This window comes from Cyclopterus lumpus, chromosome 24, assembly GCF_009769545.1.
Source record: "Cyclopterus lumpus isolate fCycLum1 chromosome 24, fCycLum1.pri, whole genome shotgun sequence".
Taxonomy (NCBI): domain Eukaryota; kingdom Metazoa; phylum Chordata; class Actinopteri; order Perciformes; family Cyclopteridae; genus Cyclopterus; species Cyclopterus lumpus.
In genome coordinates this window covers 16,071,212-16,092,999 of record NC_046989.1, presented here as the reverse complement: position 1 = coordinate 16,092,999, position 21,788 = coordinate 16,071,212, and the positions used below count along the sequence as shown (strand labels likewise).

General features: G+C 42.8%; 1 protein-coding gene and 1 non-coding gene across 2 annotated transcripts in view; both read left to right on the top strand.

Moving 5' to 3' along the window:
- Positions 1-1,193: 1,193 nt before the first annotated feature.
- Positions 1,194-1,265, top strand: trnaa-ugc. The gene has a single exon. It is a non-coding gene; the product is annotated as a tRNA-Ala (tRNA).
- Positions 1,266-1,464: 199 nt separating this feature from the next.
- ift172 (intraflagellar transport 172) overlaps positions 1,465-21,788 on the top strand; it is a 36,568-nt gene continuing 16,244 nt past the window's right edge. The window contains exons 1-24 of the mRNA XM_034527387.1: positions 1,465-1,666; positions 2,166-2,309; positions 2,932-3,044; positions 3,163-3,202; positions 3,414-3,479; positions 3,854-3,933; positions 4,116-4,203; positions 4,311-4,525; positions 4,627-4,750; positions 4,920-5,015; positions 5,750-5,911; positions 7,017-7,070; positions 7,288-7,391; positions 8,514-8,599; positions 10,705-10,817; positions 13,852-14,019; positions 14,849-14,985; positions 16,218-16,325; positions 17,282-17,366; positions 17,567-17,659; positions 17,955-18,032; positions 18,746-18,994; positions 20,533-20,611; positions 21,314-21,434. Coding sequence (XP_034383278.1) covers positions 1,628-1,666; positions 2,166-2,309; positions 2,932-3,044; positions 3,163-3,202; positions 3,414-3,479; positions 3,854-3,933; positions 4,116-4,203; positions 4,311-4,525; positions 4,627-4,750; positions 4,920-5,015; positions 5,750-5,911; positions 7,017-7,070; positions 7,288-7,391; positions 8,514-8,599; positions 10,705-10,817; positions 13,852-14,019; positions 14,849-14,985; positions 16,218-16,325; positions 17,282-17,366; positions 17,567-17,659; positions 17,955-18,032; positions 18,746-18,994; positions 20,533-20,611; positions 21,314-21,434 — 2,642 coding nt within the window. The 5' untranslated portion in view covers positions 1,465-1,627. The remainder of the gene's footprint in view (positions 1,667-2,165; positions 2,310-2,931; positions 3,045-3,162; positions 3,203-3,413; positions 3,480-3,853; positions 3,934-4,115; positions 4,204-4,310; positions 4,526-4,626; positions 4,751-4,919; positions 5,016-5,749; positions 5,912-7,016; positions 7,071-7,287; positions 7,392-8,513; positions 8,600-10,704; positions 10,818-13,851; positions 14,020-14,848; positions 14,986-16,217; positions 16,326-17,281; positions 17,367-17,566; positions 17,660-17,954; positions 18,033-18,745; positions 18,995-20,532; positions 20,612-21,313; positions 21,435-21,788) is intronic.

Sequence of the window (21,788 nt, the reverse complement as noted above, 5' to 3'; positions counted from 1 at the left end):
AGACCACCAAACCAGACGTTTCTCGCCGTATTCTTGAATTTGGTGTATATGAGAAAACAATTACACAAAAAGCGAGTTTAGTGAGATAATTTGCAGCTTAGTCGGACGGGACGGTCCGTGAAAAGTGTTCCACACGCGCAGCCAGCAGTGTGGAAGTCGGCCTGCTTCTTGGACCTGCAGGTTTGATGTAGTTAGTACACACTACATTTCCGCCGGGAAGTTTCAAAATAAAAGCCGGATAGATGGATGGATGGATGGATTGATAGATAGACAGACAGGGACTTAAAGTTGAAGTTATGGCGATAGATAGTTTACCTTACAAACGTATTCAAATCTAGCTTCTAATTGCAGAATGTAGCATTCAGATTCACCTTCAGCATGAATATATTGTTGCATAAATAAGGACATTTAGGAATTTCCATTTCAGTAAAACAAAATTCACGTATACAGTTTCAGGTTTTTAAGGGAAACAAATGTATCTCCATAAATTATATTATGCATGTACAGTAATAAAAGCTCCTGCATGAATCAACATTGAGAAAGATTCATTCAGTATCTGTTGCATTTAGGCAGTCGTCATTAACATGGACTATGTAGACAAACCGACACAACAAAATAATTAGGATAAGATAAGATATAGTTTATTTTCCCGCAGGGAAATTTGTCTTGGGTCTAGGGCAAGGCTAATAATTTCAGTAAATGTGCATCCCACACACACACACACACATATATATATATATATAGCACACTATGTGAACAGTCTCTCTGCAAAGTTTGACTTTGATCAAGTGAAGCAGAACAAGGACCCAGATGCAGAAAGACATAATCTGTGAATTGTTTCGACAAGCTTTATTCCAAGCAGACCTCACAAACAGTCCAGGATCTGTTTACGGGGAAAAGCCCAGGACAGTAACCAGAGGGAGCTGAGGCCGCTCTCGTGGTGGGAAAAGAAGGCTGTGATGGTGTTCCGGGGCAGAGGCAAGGCCGGGAAGTCCAAACGGCAGAGTCACATTTATGTCCCATCTAGTTTTTCCAATCCTTTCATGTCACTCTTTGTTTTGTATAATACAAAACTGCAAGTCAATTTTCCTTTTCCATCAAGGATCTATCTTGTGGCTCTCGCTCTGTCCTCATCATACATTGGCCTATTCATACAAATAAATCAGTAATTTCTGACTACCAGCAGCATGTGAGGGGATGTAGCTCAGTGGTAGAGCGCATGCTTTGCATGTATGAGGCCCCGGGTTCAATCCCCGGCATCTCCACAAGCTTTTGTCTTCATCGAAATCGTGGCCACAGAGACGCTTAACATAAGAACCTTACTCGCGTACGGATACTTGAAAATACATAACTTTAACATAAAAGTGTGTCTGGTAATATTTATATAGTTAGTTAGCTAGCTACATATTTCTGAAAAAATGACATTCCCCATAGTTATAAACGCACCACAAGCCCCGCCCCAGCGGTAACTAAGGAGATCACAGTTGTGTTTACTACAAAGATGTCCTCCCTGCTAGCCGCTATCTCGGAGCTGTTCAACAAAATGCCCACAATCTAAAGATCGCACTTTATTTCAACACCAACGCCGTTATTCCCCCGAACGAGCTCCCCGAAGACTTCCGGAAAGATGCAACTGAAGTATCTCAAAACACTGTTAACACCCCAGGTAAGTTCAGTGGCAAGTTAGCCAATGCGAGCTAATGATGCTGGAGACCAGCGCCAGATGAAAAGTGTGACTGTTACCCGTTCACGATCTTACGCCACGAAACGAAAGAAGCTGTAACGGAACCCACTGTTTCTCCTGTCAATTCGGCATTCAAGTGATGTTATCGATTTGTGTCGAATTAGTGTTAAACGCTAAATACGGATTTTCTTTTTCTCACAGTCAACCTAATTTATAATCGGACATTGCTCACTAACTACTGCGGTGCTCCAGGGTTTACACATGTACGGCTAATGCGCCCCGAATCAAGCGAAGACTGCGTCTTAATGAGTCGGGCACAGTCTAAAGTCACGTGTCAGCCCTTAAACAAGTTACATCATCGTTAACAGTTAAAAAGGTGAATCTTCTATGGATTCTGGCACGACTGCCCCCCCCCCCCCCCCTGCTAAAACCAGCCGTATACATCTAGTAATCACGTGTTTCCGCTGCCTTCCTTTCGCAGGAGGGTGCTGCCAAAGTGACGTGCATGGCCTGGGCACCGAATAACACCAAGTTCGCCGTTTGCACTGTCGATAGAGTGGTGCTACTCTATGACGAGCAAGGAGAGAGGAGGGACAAGTTCTCCACCAAACCCCAGGACTCCAAGGTGGGTCAGGAGGGCAGTCAGAACACAGTTGCACGTATTCTAACGTTTCAAAGGAGGTGAAGGTTGAACAAACAGAAAATAAAACAACACTTAAAACAACAACTCAACATTGCAAAAGAAAGAAACAAATAAGACACGGTCTTGCAGGCTTTTAAAACGAATAGACAATCAGTGCCATTTTGTAACATACATACTCGCCCATGGCATCTCTAAGTCTAGTGTCAACATGTTCCTCTAACAGGGCGGTCTGGTTTTATATTCCTGTTATGATATTAAAGACATTACAATTGTTTTATTGTAATGTGTTTTATTTGCACGCACATAAGACTGTTTGGAAATCCAGTTGATGAAGTAACATGACAGGAGAGGTCAAGAGGTCAATTCAAGGACATAAACAAACAAACAATGGAACAAATGACTGAAGATCAAAAAATACTTTCTTTACACGGCACGTTTGACTTGTTTCTGTACGACATTATGAATGAATCTGCAGGTTGAGTGTCAATACACTCTCAAGACACTCTTGTAAAAGAGATGTTTAATCTCAATGAGGCTTTCCCTGGTTTAATAAATTGAAATAAATTGGAAAAAAAGAAATAATCCTATGAAACCTTTTCGGCAGTACGGAAAAGAGAGCTACGTTGTCAAAGACATGGCGTTCTCGCCGGACTCCACCAAAATCGCCATCGGCCAGTCCGACAACATCATCTTTATCTACAGAATTGGGGAAGAATGGTAATGTCCCGTGTGACTGATTTCGTCTACAAAATATTAATATTCATTTTTGTCATCTATGCATACAAAAATATATGTATATATTTTTATTTTAATCACTGTCATCTTTTTTTCCTAGGGGACACAAGAAAGCCATTTGCAACAAATTTGTTCAGACCGTGAGTAAACGGCAGCAGGCTCTGGCTGCTGTGTCAGTGTGCACTTCATGTCATGTAATACCTCTGCTTTAGAACTCGTGGGTTGGGACAGCGTTTCCTACTTAGAATTATGACGCTGTACGCTGGTGACGAGTGTCACAAAAGCAATTTTTCCTGGTCGCAAATGTGACTGACGACTTTGTAATGCAACATATCATCCCCCGTTTTGCAGAACGCTGTGGCCTGCTTGCTCTGGCCCGAAGAGCATGCAGTTGTTTATGGATTGGTGGACGGAAAGGTAAGTCAGCGACAATGTCGGTATAACCTTTGTGTTATGTATTCTGATTGGTAGGATGACAGAAAGAGGGCTTGTAGTAGTAGTAGTATAGTAGTAGTAGTAGTAGTAGTGTCCTTCTAACTTTTAATGGACATCTTAGTTCACTCTGGTTGAGCTGCCGTGTCAGATGTGTTTTCACCTTGTCGAGACTTACACTTCTTGGCTTAACAATGGCTTCTTTGAGTTCAAATAATTTGTGGCCATTCTGTTATTCAGAATTTGCAATAACTGCTATCTGCAGTTAATCAGCATTAAAAAAAAGGAGTTATTTTAGGTCAAATGATAAATACAATGTTGTACATTTAAATACTTGTTTCCCCCTGACCTTTCCATAGGTTCGCCTCGCCAACACTCAGACAAACAAGTCATCCACCATCTACGGCACCGAGTCCTGTGTCGTCTCACTGGCATCCAAGTGAGTATACATACGCATACATAGTTATGATCACTTAGCAGAAGGTGGTTGGCAACTCCCAAAAAACATGTGTTGGGACAGGTGACTGACCTGTTTCCTCAAAGATGCAACAAATGACACGCTTATTAATTGTCTTGTTCTGCGGTGCACTGAGTCTGTGTTCTCCCTCTGTTCCGTGTCAGCGTTTCTAGTAAAGGCATCCTGTCCGGCCACGCCGACGGGACAGTCGTGCGTTACTTCTTTGACGACGAAGGCTCAGGGGATTCTCAGGTACCCGGCGTCGTCGTTCATCCCCCCCTCAGGTTCTCCGCACAGTTGCTCGCACATTCATGGCGCGCACCTGACGAACAAACCCACGCTCCCACTCTCTGACACAGGGCAAGCTGTTGACGCACCCGTGCCCACCTTACGCCCTGGCCTGGGCCGCAAACGGCATCATGGTGGGCGGCTGTGACAAGAAGGTGGTGGCCTACGGCAGGGAGGGTCACATTCTGCAGACCTTTGACTACGGCCGCGACCGGACGGAGAGGGAGTTCACCGTGGCCGCCACCAGCCCCAGCGGGCATTCGGTTGTGTTCGGCAGCTATGACCGGTCAGTATTCCGCTCTCAGTCGGCATACAGACATTCCTGTGCGCTACCTATCAGCCTAAATACTCAGATCATTCTTCATCCCCCCCCCACGCCCCCCACAGGTTGCGGGTGTTTGACTGGGCCCCCAGGAGAGGGGTGTGGGATGAAGCCAAGCCTAAAGAGATACTCAACCTCTACACCATTACCAGCTTGGCCTGGAAGAAAGACGGGTCGCGCCTCTGCGTTGTACGTGCTTTATCTGTCGCATATTGTTTGAACCCCGGAGTGCGACCTTAGCAGCCTGTTGCTCTTCACGTCTTCAGTGGAGATTTGCAGCGGCGGTTACATGGTGATTTATTGTGTGTGTGTCTGTGTGTGTGTGTTTGTGTGTGTGTGTGTGTGTGTGTCTCGACAGGGAACACTTTGTGGGGGGGTGGAGCTGTTTGACTGCTGCTTGCGGAGAGCCATCTATAAGAACAAGTTTGAGATGACCTACGTTGTCCTGAGCCAGGTAATAATAATAATAATAATAATACATCGAATTTATATAGCGCTTTTCAAAACACACAAAGACACTTTACATAAGGGATAGACATGCATAACAAAACTAAATAGAAAGACAAAGAGCAAACAAACAAACAAACAGAACAGAAAAAAAAGAAAACTTGAGAAGCTCAGAGGAATGAGTCATATAGGTAGAGACCACGAAGAAGAAAACGGAAATATTTGTCTGAACCAACAAAGCTGAAGTATCTTTTAATTTCACAAACAATGAGTAGGACTCTGGACCAAATGATCAATTCACGCCCTCACTTTGGTCTCTGCCACTCGCCAATTAATATGATATGAAATGCAAAAACCAGTCCAGTATCTCAATTTTGTAATTAAGAAAGAGGAGAACAGAAATTAAGTTTTTGAAAACAATAACGATGTCTTCGGATTCTCTAATTAATTGATGCGTTACATGGACCAGTGAAGGGATTTTATTTTCTTTACAAACATATTGTATTTGTATCAAATTTGAGGATGGACCAAACAATGCGTCATTTTTCTTTTTCTTTCCCATTGTGATTGATTCTATGTATTAGCTAAATAAACTTGTATATAGACGATGACCAGTACAGTTTTATTGGGCTGATGCATCAAGTGGTTCATAAAATACAAATGAAAATGTCTTCTTTGTTTCTTGATTTTCATTTTTGTCTTCCCCGTGTTACTGTATTAATCACGTTTTTCCTTCTCTAGGTGATAGTGAGGAACCTCTCTACAGGAACACGGGTGGTCCTGAAGTCCTATTATGGTTATGAGATCGAAGAAGTCAAAATCATGGGCAAAGATCGCTACCTGGTGGCTCACACCTCCGATACTCTTCTTCTGGGAGACCTGCTGACAAATAAACTGAGCGAGGTAGGACTTTAAGGACTTAAACAACAAACGTGAACGCTTTGTCAAGGTCCCTGTAATAAGTGTTAGTTAAAAGGTAATAAGGCCCTTATGAGTCCTTATAATAAGCATATTAACATTATTATTTGTTATTACGACTATACAAGTGTTAATAATAACCATCGACATGTTTATCATTACATTATAAGACATTTATTGTATTAATATGTAATTATTTATTCACATTTTATCAACCGTGACCACATGTAGCACTGATTGCAGTTGAGGGAGCTGTGAAAAACATGGTTAACGGTTAATAAGATAAGATAAGATAAGATAATCCTTTATTAGTCCCTCAGTGGGCAAATTACAGGATGAAAAATGCATGATTAGGGAGTTTTTCCTGATCCTATGTGAGGTCAAAGGTCAGGGATGTCGTATGTGTACAGATTGTAAAGCCCTCTGAGGCAAATTTGTGATATTGGGCTATACAAAATAAACTGAATTGAATTGAATTGAATTGAAAATGATTAAGTATGTATTAGTCTTAATAAAGCAACAAAAAAAGCAATTACATAGTAGGTAAGTTATGAAACTCAAGTTATGTTTCGAATCCTTTTATAAATGATTATAAGAAGCTCATAAGGCTTTTACACACATTTTTAAGCAGTCTATGAACTGTTTCTGAAGTGCTTATAAATGTATTATAATATAACCATAAACATGTTTATAATGTTATTATTAATACTTGTATAGTCTTATCAACACATTAATGTTGATAACCATCTTATAAGGGCCTTAATACCTATTAACTAACGCTTATTACAAGGAGTATACAATCACACTTTTTTCGCATATGTTTGAGTTCACCTGCTGAGGTTTTTTAAATATATGCTATGAGACTTCTGCCTGCACGCTAATATAATAGAGATGAATGTTGTGATGAAAGCCTTGAACACGGACATTTGGAGAGTAGGTTGTTCCTATGCAGTCGTGTTCTCCTTCTTCACTGCTTTGAGCATCTTGAATGAAGTCCATTCACCTCCTCCAGCTTTAGGCCCCGGGCCCCGGGGTACGCACATGACTCCTCGTTTCCTTCACACGATGCACTCTGCTGCCTCCCTTTCAGGTGCCATGGCCCGGTTCAGGGGGAAACGAGAAGTTCTTCTTTGAAAACGAATCGGTGAGTGCACACACATGAAGATTATTGTGCAGGCTCTTCTCCGTGAGTGTCAAAGACACATCTATCCGTGGGATTTCCAATACATTTTACAGCAGTGCCAAGTCAGCACTCGCTGAGGAGCAGTGAATTGTAGAATATCATTTCAGTTTTCGGCTCACCACTGCTCCCATTATATTACAAGCTACTGTGTTTTATTGGACTGCATCTGGTGTTTCAGGTGTGTATGATTTTTAACGCCGGGGAGCTGAGCCTGGTGGAATACAGTAACAACGAGATCCTGGGATCAGTCCGCACCGAATTTATGAACCCTCACCTCATCAGGTAGGTGCAGTCACACAAACAAACAAACAAACAAACAAACAAACAAATAAGCCGTCACGTTGGTTTAGAAAGAAACGCCAAAAAAAGAGAATACTGAAGACCGTTATTACCGGTCAACTGATGGTTTTGGTTGGTTGAATATCAGAATTGTACAAATGTCAGATTTCAAGCCACAAACAAAATAATCTCGCCATATTATCAGCCATAACGCAACAGTAAAAGGTGTTTCTCTTTGTTATAACTCATCTAGGTGTGCTCGCTCAAATTTAAATCATTTTCTTGATGACATTTGTGACCGTTGAAGTACAAAATGGCCGAAGGCAGCTTTACGCGAAGGGTGACGACCGTTTAAGAGGGCCGACGTTAGTAAGCGGTATTTTTTATTTATTTTTTTCAGATAATGCACTATTATGCCTTCGTAAATAGTTAACTTCCAAATTGCAATGAATGGCATTTTTTTCAGTGTGCCATTGTAAAAGTAGACCCTCCTCTACACGCATTCACCAATTATGAGTTGTAAAACATACCTCACCTATAAATACTATCTTTCTGACAGCGGTTCACGATGGTGTCTGATAGGAAATAAATGATGTGGAATGTCTGTTTCAATTTTTATTCAAACCAAGTGTAAACATACGAAAGAAAATGCAAAGTCCATATGCATGTAGTTCAAATACACTAAACTAAGGTCACAGTGCCCGAGTACTCCTAACATGCATATCCAGCTCCGCCCTTTAGATGGGGGTATTGAGCTGTGCATGAATTCCAGGTGTCCGAACAGTGAGGCATCCGAAGAGTCAGCACACTTCCACGTTAAAATATTCAGCCCTGTCAAAGGTGGTGTGACTGACAGTTCCCCGGGTGACCGACTAATGGCCGACAGCAGGGGATGCCAGCAGATTTCCGCGTGCCCTGACTGCTCCTCGCCTCTGGCTGGACGCGGTGGTCATGACAACATCACGGGGCATCCTAGGATTTGAACAGCAACTGAAGCCAATTACACTGAGAGGATGCTGGGTTTTTACACTTCTTGAGTCAGTGTAAATTCAGTCACGTTGCATTGACCAATGTTTTTTTAGTTTTTTTAACTGGAGGTGTGTTTGTGTGTGTTTTTCTGTGCAGCGTCCGACTGAATGAGAGGAAGCAGAGAGGAGTGGAAGACAACAAGAAGCTTGCGTATCTGATTGATATAAAGACCATTTGCATTGGTAAGAATGAGTGTACTGTACATCATCAAAGTACATCTACTCAAGCGCGGCAGTGCCATTTTCAGGTACTTGAGGTCCTCGAGTACTTCCATTTCGCTGGGCAGAGTGCGCTCAGACAGGCAGGTCGCCGGATGAAACGATTGGACGGCCTTATTACAATACATTTAGTTTGTCAGAGCATTTGATTTATTGATTGCTGTCGGGATGTAGTGAGCATTTCAACAAGAAAATTATGAAGTAATATTGTAGGTTAAGATGAGATATTTATCTGTGGGGGTAAATTTGCAAGCTACCCAGCTGTCTATAAAGTAATTCAAATTAGCCCCATCTGGAACATCAAAGCGATGAACGCACCAGTAACAAGAGTTGAATTTTTTATACATTTCTTCTTCTTTTTTTTTTTTCTTTTTTTTTTTACACTGGCATTGCTACTTTTACTTAAGTCAAATATTGAAATAAAATATAAATGTAATCACACGCTTCGGCAAGAAAAGCAGATCTATTCCAATGCCATTCTGCAGATGTGAGTATTGTAGCCCTTTGTGTAATAAGAATTTCAGATTTTTACACCTATATTACAACCTGTATTTTGAACGGAAACTGCTGATTCCTATAGAAATTAAAAGATGTAGTCTTGCGAAAGCTTTTCATTTTTGGTCAATGCACATCCGACTCAGTTCGGCACCATGGAAACAACCATGTTTCAACTGGAGCAAGTCAAAACGGTTTGCTGCCCTCACTCCTCGCCGGATTGTCATACTTTGTGTTGCTGCCGTTACACCGGTTAGTTAGACCCAATGCTGCAATGCATTCGTGGTCGGATACACAGTACATTTGTCAAATTCAGTGCCAGACATGGACATTTTTAAAATGACTGTAGCTGTCATAGGGATCCTCAATTAAACAGGATTGCAAAATCCTGCTAAATTACCTACATTTCTTACAACCTTTAATTTTTTTCCCCCCTTCATGTCCCTTCTGACGCTCTGTAGTTTTCTAATATTTTTGCTCTGATCACTCATTACACTTCAATATCTTAGAGGTCCATTATTCATCTGTTTCCCTGTCTGTGTCTCTCAGCCCTGAGCCTTTTGCTTCTTACTGTAAATCTTTAAAAACTGAAATACATAGTTTCTTCTTTTCTTTTTTTTTTTAAAGGCTCACTGTAGTTTTAAAATCAATTCATGCATGAGGAATTAATCTATTTGTCGGGGGCTATTTTCCCAAGCGGATGAATCCACATTTGGTGCTCTGGTGAGTATTTGGAGCAGCAGGGAGGTGTATGTATAGGATTGAGTCTCAATAAAGGACTGTGTGGCTCATGGTAATGAAGGAACATGTCACCCAGTGCAGCAGTGAGGCTCACTGATGTGTTTCTAATAGTTTTTGCACAACAATGGAGCTCATATGGTAGAGAGGATATCCGGCTTTGGACACACTGACAGTACGTGTTTGTAGCAGGAATTGATTGTTGGTTTTGTCCCTCTGTGGGATTTGGAAACAATAGGACAAATATGCTGAATATTTTGAGCCTCATCCTTTTGATGCTAAAAAGTTTTTAGTTCCAAAACAACAACAGCTCGGCGAGTGACTTCTCAGTACCTGACTGAGTAATAGTGAGTCATCAGTTTTCATCTTCAACCCTGTCAACTTGTGAAGTGCCTTTTTGATTGGAGAACAGCTTCATTTTGCAGCTTTTGGATGCTGATGATGCTGCCATTGTTGTATTTCTCTCTCCGTAAATCATTTAGTATGTCTTGTTTTACACATTGAGCCACACAGCTAGTTTTCATACACAAACTGCTTCAACTACAATAACTGAAGTATATCATTGTTGAGCTGTTTCATTTTCCATTGAGTGGACCACACTGCCTGAATCATATTGCATTTTAATTAAAAACATTTGATCTATCAGCGGACTTGTAATATCAACTCGTTCCCAAGGCAGGTACCCTTTTAAAGTAGAGACACTGCCTGATAGAATCATAGATAATTATTACAAAATGATTGGGTGATAACTTGATTAAAAACAGCCCGATACCTTGTCAGGCTGCCAATCTGACTGCTGCTCAGTAAAAACCTCTCCTTTCCTTCTCCCTCCTCAGTGGACTTGGCCGGGGGCTGCAATCTGGGAACCATCAGCCAAAACTCCAAGATTGACTGGCTGGAGCTCAATGAAACGGGACGCAAACTGCTGTTCAGGGACAAGAAGCTGCGGGTGAGAATGAAAAAGCCTCGGCGCCCTGAGGGATCGTGGGAGTGGAAATGGTGGGAGAGAGGCCCTTAAGCAGACAGGGCAGTAGATAGATAGGAGGATAATTAGTGAGTCAAGGAGACAAATCCCCACTGTGGTTGGTGCTTGTCTAAAGTTAAAGCCACGTCCATCACCCGGATAATGTCTTGTGGCCTTTTGTGGGGACATTTTTGCTTGTCCAGGTGATACGATAGTATTTCAGAATAAATGAAGATGCCACAAGGGGGCGGGGCAGGGGGTGGGGGAGGAAGGAAGGAAGGAAGGAAGGAAGGAAGGAAGGAAGGAAGGAAGGAAGGAAGGAAGGAAGGAGAGTCTCAAGATAACTTTGTTGTGATGCTGAAGGGATGAAACTTCATTTATTTGGAGCCAACGGTGCTACTTTTAACATTAACGCAGTGCAAACAGTGCGGACAACATTAAGTGCGAAGAACGCAGCAAGATAAGCATGTATGAAATAAGGCGGCCAATTACCAATCATTCAAATATAATTAGAATGTACGGTAAATTATTTGTTTTAAATGACCAAAATACAGAGATGGAAATAGAAACAACGATTGAGGGGTGATCACACAGCACACTGTAATAACACCGAAAAAGCACAGCGTGGCCTAGAGTTCATTTGTTTTTTAGTTCCCTGTGTCCTTCCCCACTGGTTTGAGGGGACAAACACACATTTCACAATTTTCCACTTCAGCACCAAAAACAACCGACGTGTAGAGAAGGTCTCAGATTTGGCAGCGCTGAGATTCACAGTTTTTCTTTGTGCAAGTGCAAGAGAGCGGCAGAGAGCTGCTGCCAGTTGTTGCCCCGGGGTAATAAAACAATTTGGTGTCGAAGCCCCGGGGCAATGACATGGAGCACTCTGGTAATTGGGAATCCCTCAGTGGCTTCGAACTTTTGGTTGCACCCTTCATTTTTTTTTTTTTTTTAAGTAGTAATGTAAAGATTTTGTACAAAAAGAATTATATATATGTATGCGAACAAGTGACTTAAGAAAGAACTGAAGAAGAAATATTGGAAGTTTGAGGGTAATTACAACCAGAAAGATAAGAATAATAGTAATCACTCACTCAAAAGTCGTGTGGTTCATTTGTAGACAGAAATCCTTTGAACTGTTTCTAGTCAGAATATTTGCGTGAATACCTCCGATTTTAATCATATATATTTAAAACCTTTGATTCTGTACTGATTGTGCATATAAAGATAAGATGTGCATGCCATCTGTCTAATAAAGGCATGGAAGCTGAGCAGCAGCAACACACATTTCAGACATGTCAAAAGAATCAATATCAGTACACTATATTTACACTATTTTCACCCTTCACCTTGGCGTCAGACCGCCCTTTCCGACAGGGAACTGGAGCTCTAATCTGAGCTCTCTTCAATAGTAAGAAGAATAGTAAGAAGAAAAAAAAGTTGAACAAATGTTGCTTTAATTGAAAAACTTGCTTTCAAGTGAGCTAATCAACAGGCTGCTCTTCCACACGGCAATAAATCGTGGCCGGCTGAGCTCCAGGCTAAAACTATAGACGCAACGTTATTAAAAATGGTGGTGGGGGGGAGATATTAAGGGAGCTGATTACGACAGCAGGGGGTCTGTCATAGACGCACACACACACACACACACACATACATATCAGGTGCCGAGGGAGCCACTGTAGCTTATAGAATCTACATAATCTCAACTCATCAAAAGCGTAGTAGAATAGATTGCAGTGTGAGTGTTCACATGGAGCCGCTGGAAGGCAATCAACTTTGCTCACGCAATAGGAGTTCAACTACGCGGTGTAAACTTGAACCTGAACACGGGACATGTGTGTACGTGATTGCCGTCTGTAAAAATCGGCTTTGTGCTGCAAGAGGCTGTCCAATCCTCACCCACAGTGAGCACCGACACAACCGCTAGCTTCAGGAGCTACGTTCGTTTGAGCAAAAAAAAAAAAAAAGAATTAATTGGTTATCCAGGACCAAGTCACATTTTAATGCAATTATTTGTATCATTGACCCTCCAGAGGGTTTGTTACACAGATTTCCGTGTGAAATGTGATTATTGCGTGATCTCACGATCCGCTGCCGTGCACTGGAAGGAAAGTGCAAAAATAATGAAGAATCATAGGCCATACCACCCCGACTGATTTTCCATCATGCTTTTATATTTAGCATTATCTGTTTGTTTGTTTGTTTGTTTTGCTCTGCTTAAACAAACAAGATACACCATGTCGATCAATGAGCATTAGAGGAGCTGGTCGACAGATTTTGTTCCCAGTCCTTACGGCTCGGCTCTGTTCCCAGTCCTTACTGCTCGGCTCTGTTCCCAGTCCTTACTGCTCGGCTCTGTTCCCAGTCCTTACTGCTCGGCTCTGTTCCCAGTCCTTACTGCTCGGCTCTGTTCCCAGTCCTTACTGCTCGGCTCTGTTCCCAGTCCTTACGGCTCAGCTCTGTTCCCAGTCCTTACGGCTCGCCTCTGTTCCCAGTCCTTACTGCTCGGCTCTGTTCCCAGTCCTTACGGCTCGCCTCTGTTCCCAGTCCTTACTGCTCGGCTCTGTTCCCAGTCCTTACGGCTCGCCTCTGTTCCCAGTCCTTACTACTCGGCTCTGTTCCCAGTCCTTACGGCTCGCCTCTGTTCCCAGTCCTTACTGCTCGGCTCTGTTCCCAGTCCTTACTGCTCGCCTCTGTTCCCAGTCCTTACAGCTCAGCTCTGTTCCCAGTCCTTACGGCTCGCCTCTGTTCCCAGTCCTTACTGCTCGCCTCTGTTCCCAGTCCTTACTGCTCGGCTCTGTTCCCAGTCCTTACAGCTCGGCTCTGTTCCCAGTCCTTACGGCTCGGCTCTGTTCCCAGTCCTTACTGCTCGCCTCTGTTCCCAGTCCTCACGCTAAGCCAAGCTAACTGTCTTCTGAATTCAGAGTGGGCTCAATCTTCTCATCTCACTCCCAGCAAGAAAACCAATTCCATCGTTAATAATGACATTTGCAACTCCCTCCCTCCCCTTCCTCCTCAGCTCCATCTCTATGACATAGAGACCGGCTCCAAGACCACGCTGCTGAGTTTCTGCTCCTACGTCCAGTGGGTGCCTGGCAGCGACGTGGTGGTGGCTCAAAACCGGGGGAACCTCTGCATCTGGTACAGTATCGACAGCCCGGAGAGCATCACCATGTTCCCCATCAAGGTTAGGCTTTGTTCTCTTTGTAAGTGTGAGTGTGTATCTCTGTGATCTCCATCAGGTCACAATACAACGCCATATTGGCCTTTTTTCATATTTTCATTCGACCCTCCCTGCCTGGTACTTTTCCAATGTCTTCCTCCAACGGCAACACCACCAGCAGTTTTGTAAAGCACGTGTTCCGTAAAAAAAAAAGTGTAGACTCCAAGCCTACGTTGAAATAAACCAATTACATCACTGTGACATCATCGGGGTTATTTTGGTGGTAGTACTCCTTTATGATGACTGAACTGTCCTGTAGGTGCATAACCAGCGGAGTTCCCCTTTAAATAAAGGCAAAATGCCAATCAAATAGTGGGAACAATAATAAAAGTTAGTTTCCACTTCAAACGTTTTGCTCATTAATAATAAAAAACAGGCAAAGGAAGCTATTGTTGTCCATCATTTTAATTTGTTTTGGTAGTGAAGGATAATGCATGATAGATACTTCAAGTCCTGATTCAAAATGAGTATTATTATCTAAGTATAATAAGCAAAATATACTTAAACAATCAGAGTATTCAATGCCGACAAATGTCTCCTGAGTTTTGTATTATTATCACTGATGCATTAATTTTTGCGTAGAATGTTGCCCTTGTAGTTGGTTGAGGTGGACCTAAAGCGGATTCAAGTATTTTATATTCCGTTGAGTACTTTAATCTCTAACAGTACATCTATGTTTCTAAGCGTATCATGTGCCCCAGAGTGCAGTACTTGAGTAAATGCACTTGGTTACATTCCACCACTGCAACACCCCTCTTGCTCACTCTAAACTGGTTTCACTTTGCTCCTTCAGGGAGACATTGTGGATCTAGAAAGAGTCGACGGGAAGACGGATGTGATCCTGACGGAGGGCGTCAACACTGTGGCGTACACCCTGGACGAAGGCCTCATTGAATTTGGTACTGCCATCGACGACGGGGATTATGACAGGTACGTTTGGACCGCTATGACAGATATTAGACTTGCACACAAAAAGCAGCCCCATCACTGTCATTATTGTCGAGTTGAACATACGTCCGGCCTTCCGACTACTTGCTGCTTATTCTGGGTCTGAGTCCCAGCGACAGCAGGGTGAGCAGAACAGGCCAGATGTCCTTTTATCCACAGCTTCCTCCAGCTCTTCTTGAGGGTTTCCTCAGAGCTGGCAGGGCGGCCGGGAGGCGTGGCCTCCTCAGTGTGTCGTGATTCGAACGCCTCCAAAGTGATGGTTGCAACTGACCTCTCTCAGTGTGGAGGAGCAGCTGCTGAACTCTTCACTGTAGCTCTGAACTCCAAACAAAGTGAGGCCAGCCAACCTTTAAGGGGACTTTGGTGATTTGTGCTTGGCACTACTGCGAGATACAGTAGCTCGGAAGCTCCTCAGCTCAGAAAGTGCCAGGTGTTGATTGATCATTTTCAGTTGATTAATTCATCCATCCATTTCCTGCCTCTTAGCCGGTTCCAGGTTGCATTCATTTAATTAATTATAAACCTGGTAAATAAACTCCCTTTGTTGGACGATATATCATCCCAGAGATAATTTGGATAAACAATATTGTTGTCATTTTAAGACCTTTTTATGCTACTGATTTAATGCTACAATTCATACAGCAATGAACTTTAACTTTTTCATTGGAATGTGATTTATTTATTTTTTTATCCTAAATAAATAAAACACAAATCAAATAAATTCCCACAACCAAAACAATAAATCAAATGGACTGTAGAGCTCTGAACAGAAATTTCCCGTAGATATTAAACATTTGGCGCTGGGGTATAGAGAGTCATTCATTCCTTAAAGGGAAATATATATTTGCAATCCAGTTTCTAACGGCCTGAACAAAAAGTGCAAAGTGGAGTCCATTTGGACTTCTTCACACCTTCTGGACGGTCAGAAACGTACGATAACGTACAAATTATCGAGGCCATGTCCATATATCGTGCAGTGAGCCGCATGCATAATTATCGTGGCAGGCCTAATTATTGCTAGGAAGTATTGAAACAAATGGGATCCTAATATTACGAGGCCATATTGTGTTCTTAACAACCATATTTTCATGTTTGTGGTCAGAGTATGAACATCCTCATATTGCATCTACAAACACACACAAAATATGGCTTTATCTCGGCCTCACTAAGCTTTACATCCGTGTGTGTGTGTGTGTGTGTGTGTGTGTTGACAGAGCCACAGCATTCCTTGAGTCTCTGGAGATGTCACCAGAGACTGAAGCCATGTGGAAGATGCTCAGCAAGCTGGCTCTGGAGGCTCACCAGCTGCACATCGCCGAAAGGTCAGCAGGACACACAGACGAACACAATCTTGTTATTTTATCGTTGTGAGGACTCTCAAGGTCTTTATGCATTCCCTAGCTCCTTACCCTTAACGTGGCGATTACAACTAAACACCTCACCCCAACACTTACACCAATTCGTTTTCCTTAAAACCAAGTCTGACCCTCAAACAGTGCTGTCCCAAAGTGAGTGATTGGTCCTCACAAAGGTAGCTGCACAGGGACTCACACACACACATACACACGCGCACACAACCTTGCAAGCTAATGTCTGTGTCTCTGAGCTAATTACATTCTTTATCAGTCTTCATTGTACGTGAGACTTATCTCTGTGACTGCAGAGAATGGAGACAACAAGGGCACCTTGGTCACCTGGAATAAAAGCGCTTTTTGACACACACACACGCACGCACGCACACACACACACGCACACACAGTAGATGACGGTGTCCCTTCCTGACCTCCCTCTCTAACTTCATTAATCATCAAAGACATTGAACATTCTTATTAAATAATAAGCATCCTCTCTCCATCTCTCCATATTTCTCTCTGTTTTGAGAAACGTTAAAAAATTTGAATTCTCTGTCATTAATAATGCATATGCTTTCCGTTAGGCATCGGCCTGATTTGCATAAATCATGATATTGGGGGAAGAAACGTTTTTGTCTGAAATGTGTAATGTTAATGAGGGAGGGATGGGAGCGAGAAGGAGTCAGACAGAAGGAGTTTTTAAACTACTTTCTTTCTTTCATGACTTGTTCATTAATCTGATGCAACTGTTCAGAGAGAGTTGGTAATAAAGTGGCCAAATGCTAAGACAAGCCTTTTTATCTCGCAGCCCCTCTGCAGCGTATATATAAAGGCTAATTAGACAAAAGCTCTAATTGATCTCAGTTCTCTCTCTCTCTCTCTGTCTCTCTCTCTCTCTCTCTCTCGCTCACCTTCTTATTTTATAGATGTTTTGCTGCTTTGGGGGACGTGTCGACGCTGCGTTTCCTCCACCAAACAAACGAGATCGCCGACAAAGTTTCACAGGAAATGGTGGGTTTTGTGTCGCAACAGATACAAGACTCAAAACTGTTTTTTTTTTTCCCGGGTGGTATGAACATATTTGTAAATGTTTTTAAATGTCACAAAACTAAACAAATGAAAGTGATCACAGGAGTGTGTGTGTCTCACTGTGTGTGTGTGTGTGTGTGTGTGTGTGTGTGTGTGTGTGTGTGTGTGGCTCTTGTGACCAGGGAGGAGATGGCACAGCGTTTTTCCAAGTCCAAGCCCACGTGGCGATGCTGGATAAGAACTTTAAACTGGCTGAGATGCACTACATGGAGCAGGTAGGCGACACACCTGTGTTCTTTAACAGCATTTGAATAGTTGTGAATTCTAGAGCAATAACTAAAATGAATGAAAAATGGTCTGATTTCAAATGAATGTACGGTTATCTTCTGTGTTGCTAACAGCTGGGATTGGTTGGATAGTTCACGTGTGAATTAGGAGCCCACGGTTGAGTTAACCAGATCAGGAACTTTAAGCGCAGTGTATCAATATCACACCTGTGCTTGCTTTATTATTCACAGAAGTCAAGATTGTGCAGCACTGAGTCAAATCTCCTGATCTCTTTTTCTGCAGAATTCCATTGATGAAGCGATAGAGATGTACCAGGAGCTCCACATGTGGGACGAGTGCATCGCCGTGGCTGAAGCAAAGGTAATGACGCGCGGACAGAATGGATGCTTTGCATTTTACCTGAGGGAGATTCTGTCGTTGCACACTAGGATAAACAGCCTGGACCATAAACCGAGCTTTCAACAACACACCGCTGACTGTCTGCCATCCGCGAACTCGGAGCACTTTCTGTTGTTGCCTGGAGACGGGCACGCTGTGAAGAGTTTTGTCCCCTCTGTCATTGCATCACTCAATAAAATACACCGGTAACGTCCATCCATCCATCCATCTACTGTATACTGTAACCTTTTCTGTGGTGCAGTCATTTAGTTCAGGGGGTTTTCTGGGTCACATGTTGGGTAATTCTTGAATACATTCTCCAAAAAAAAACAAGAAGCAGACTCAAAGTCAATTAAGGTTTCTGGTTGACGCTTTTATTCCACCTCTGTTCAAGATTAGGCAAATTTGTGCGCTGCTGGATCTGTGCACCATTTTAATTCAAATTGCTTCCAGTAGGTTCCGGACATGATACTGACTTCTTCAAATAGCTTATAGCTTATTTCCGATTAACAAAAGGCTAAAGATAATAAATGAACAATCTCATTTTTAACAGTAAAAAGCAGCAAATTAAAGATGGCTTAAAGAGGACATTGTTTTTAATTGTTGTCGATTCGTTCTCTCTCAGTCAGCGAGTGTTTTTCAGCACTAGATTTGAACCCACGTGTAACGTAGAAACAAACCCCACCCTCCCTTAGGGCCACCCGGAGCTGGACAGCCTGCGCGAGATCCATTACCAGTGGCTGATGGAGACAGGTCAGGACGAGAAGGCCGGTGAGGTGAAGGAGAGTGAGGGAGACTTCCAGGGTGCCATCAACCTCTACCTGAAGGCCGGACTGCCGGCTAAAGCTGCCCGACTGGCCATCAGCCATCCGGAGATCACCAACAACAGCGACACTGTCGGCCGCATCGCCGGCAGTCTCATCAAGGGAGAGTTTTACGAGAGGGTGCGTGGACTCTCCTAACTATGTGTCTGCCTTGTTTATTGCAGAAATGTATCCCAGCTGGAATCATATACCAATAAATCTTATCCTTTCTCCTCCTTTTTACCTCATCTTCCTCTCCTAACAAATGCTAAGAGAGAAGAGGTATCAACAGAGGAACCTTTTTTATCTTTCTTTCTTTTTTTTAATTTGCAACTTTACACTCTGTCTCCCTCCGTCCATCTGTTATTTCTCGATGTCTCTTTCTGTAGCCGTTTGTCGGAGAACTCAGCGTTCCTCCTGGAGCCATCTGCGTTTATGTAACAGGTGGGAAGGAGAGAACAAAACTTCAGAACAAAATGTGTTGCTGCGTTTTGATGGTGTGGGGTTTCATTACTGTAGGTGTCTGAGGGTCGAGATTCTGTATATTTTCCATATTACATTACATTACATGTCATTTAGCTGACGCTTTTATCCAAAGTGACTTACAATAAGTGCATTAAACCGTGAGTCCAAACTCAGAACAACAAGAATCAAGCAAGTACAATTTCTTCAATAACGTTAAACTACAGAGTACTATCCGTACGTGCCATTTAAGTGCTACTAAAGTGCTAAACAACAAAGTGCTATCGGTAAGGGACATTTAAGTGCTACCAGAGTGCTACTACGGCTCTACCTTCCCTATTCAAGGTATAGTCGAAAAAGTAGTGTTTTTAGTTTGCGACGGAAGATGTAGAGACTTTCTGCTCTCCTGATGTCAATGGGGAGCTTGTTCCACCAATGAGGAGCCAGCACAGCAAACAGTCGTGATTTTGTTGAGTGTTTAGCTCGAAGTGAAGGAGCTACAAGCCGATTGGCAGAAGCCGAGCGAAGTGAACGGACTGGGGTGTGAGGTTAGACCATGTCCTGGATGTAGACCGGACCCGATCTGTTCGCAGCACGGTACGCAAGTAACAATGTTTTGAAGCGGATGCGGGCGGCCACCGGTAACCAGTGAAGGTCGCGGAGGAGCGATCTCTGCCATATCTGGCAGAGATCACATGTCGTGCATTCTGTTGTTAAAGAAATGTGCGACTTAAGTGAATTAAGGATGTGGATATATGTATGTTTTTGCTGTTGTTGCTAAAACAACCTCCACTCTTCTGGGAAGGCTTTCTGCGAGATTTGGCTTCCATCAAGCCAGAAGAGACAGAGGTCAGACACTGATGTGATCAGGTCTGGCTCACGGTCGGTGTTCCAGTTCATCCCAAAGGTGTTGGATGGGGGTTGAGGTCAGGGCTCTGTGCAGGCCAGTCACGTTCTTCCACACCAAACTTGCTTAACCATTTCTTTATGGACCCGGCTTTTTGCCCTTAGACTTTGTTGCCATGAATATCAATACGAACCTTGAAAAGCAGCCCAGACCAAAAGTGCACAAAAAAAGTATGCGTCAAAGTTTCCAGTTTTCTGGCGGTATAGTTTTCCATTCCCAACAACCCTTACCGAGCGAATATCGAATTTTCCTTTTCGTGTCAATTTGTCGTAATAAATTGATGCACTCTATCTCTATATCTTCTGACCAGGCAGGAGATCTGTATGAGAGGATCCGAAACAACCAGAGAGCTTTGGAGTGCTACTGCAAAGGAGACGCTTTCAGGAAAGGTGAGTCAGTGACATGTAAATACGCATGAATATGCTGAGCCAATATTTTGAATAACTACCAAAATGTGTTTGTTTGGTGATGTCATAACATCACCAAACAAACACATTTTGGTAGCAGCTTCAGGGAGGGCGATGTTGGTCAATTGGTCGGTCCGCCGCTTTGGCCCAGACTGAATATCTCAATAATTGGATGGATTGCCACTCTATTTGGTACAGACATTCATGAGTTCCACAGGAGGAGTCCGAATGATCCTAGTGACCCTCTGACTTTTCTTCTGGCGCTAGCGCCATGTCATAATTCTAATTTAATTCATCACCAAGTACCTGCAAAACTAACGACGTTCCCATCAACCTCAGCTGCACTTTGTGTTATTAGCAAATGTTAGCACGCTAACATGCTAAACTATGATTGTGAACATGGCAGTAGCTATGTTAGAATTGCCATTGTTAGCATGTTAGCATGCTGACATTAGCATTTAGCTGGAAGCACAGCCTCACAGTGCAGCTTGCATGACTGGTTGTACATTTCACATAAGTACAATATGTATCGTAAGTATACAAGCATACTTTTCAAGTACAAAAAGGTTGAGCAATAGCTTGTGTCAAGATGTTGTACACCAACAGGTGGACGCATGTTGTTGTGTGTGGGTATACATTACAGTAGATGTACAGTATATTTAACAAAGTTTGTGCTTCCTGTAGCGGTGGAGCTGGCACGCCTCGCCTTCCCTGTGGAGGTGGTGAAACTGGAGGAGGCCTGGGGAGACTACCTCGTCCAGCAGAAACAGATGGACGCCGCCATCAACCATTTCATTGAAGCAGGGTATGTAGTGTAGAGGAGTGAAGAGACAAATATTTGGGCAGATGGAGAGAAGGAAAGATGACACATTTATAAAAAAAATAAATAAAAAAAAGACGGCCAATAGTTCTTTAAATCATCACAAGGACCATAATAGATGTCTTTACAAATTATACTCCCCAAAAATACCAAATAAATACAGCGCCCAGATTTATATTCTTTTGAAGCTAAAACTCTCCACAGAAACAAAGGTTTAAAATACACTTGTTCCACTGCTAATTTCTCCTGCCAGCAAAAGTTTCAATCTGTGCCTGTTTTAATTAAAAGATTTGGTTTAACTTCAAACCTAACCAAAGTTAATTCACTTTTAACAATTCA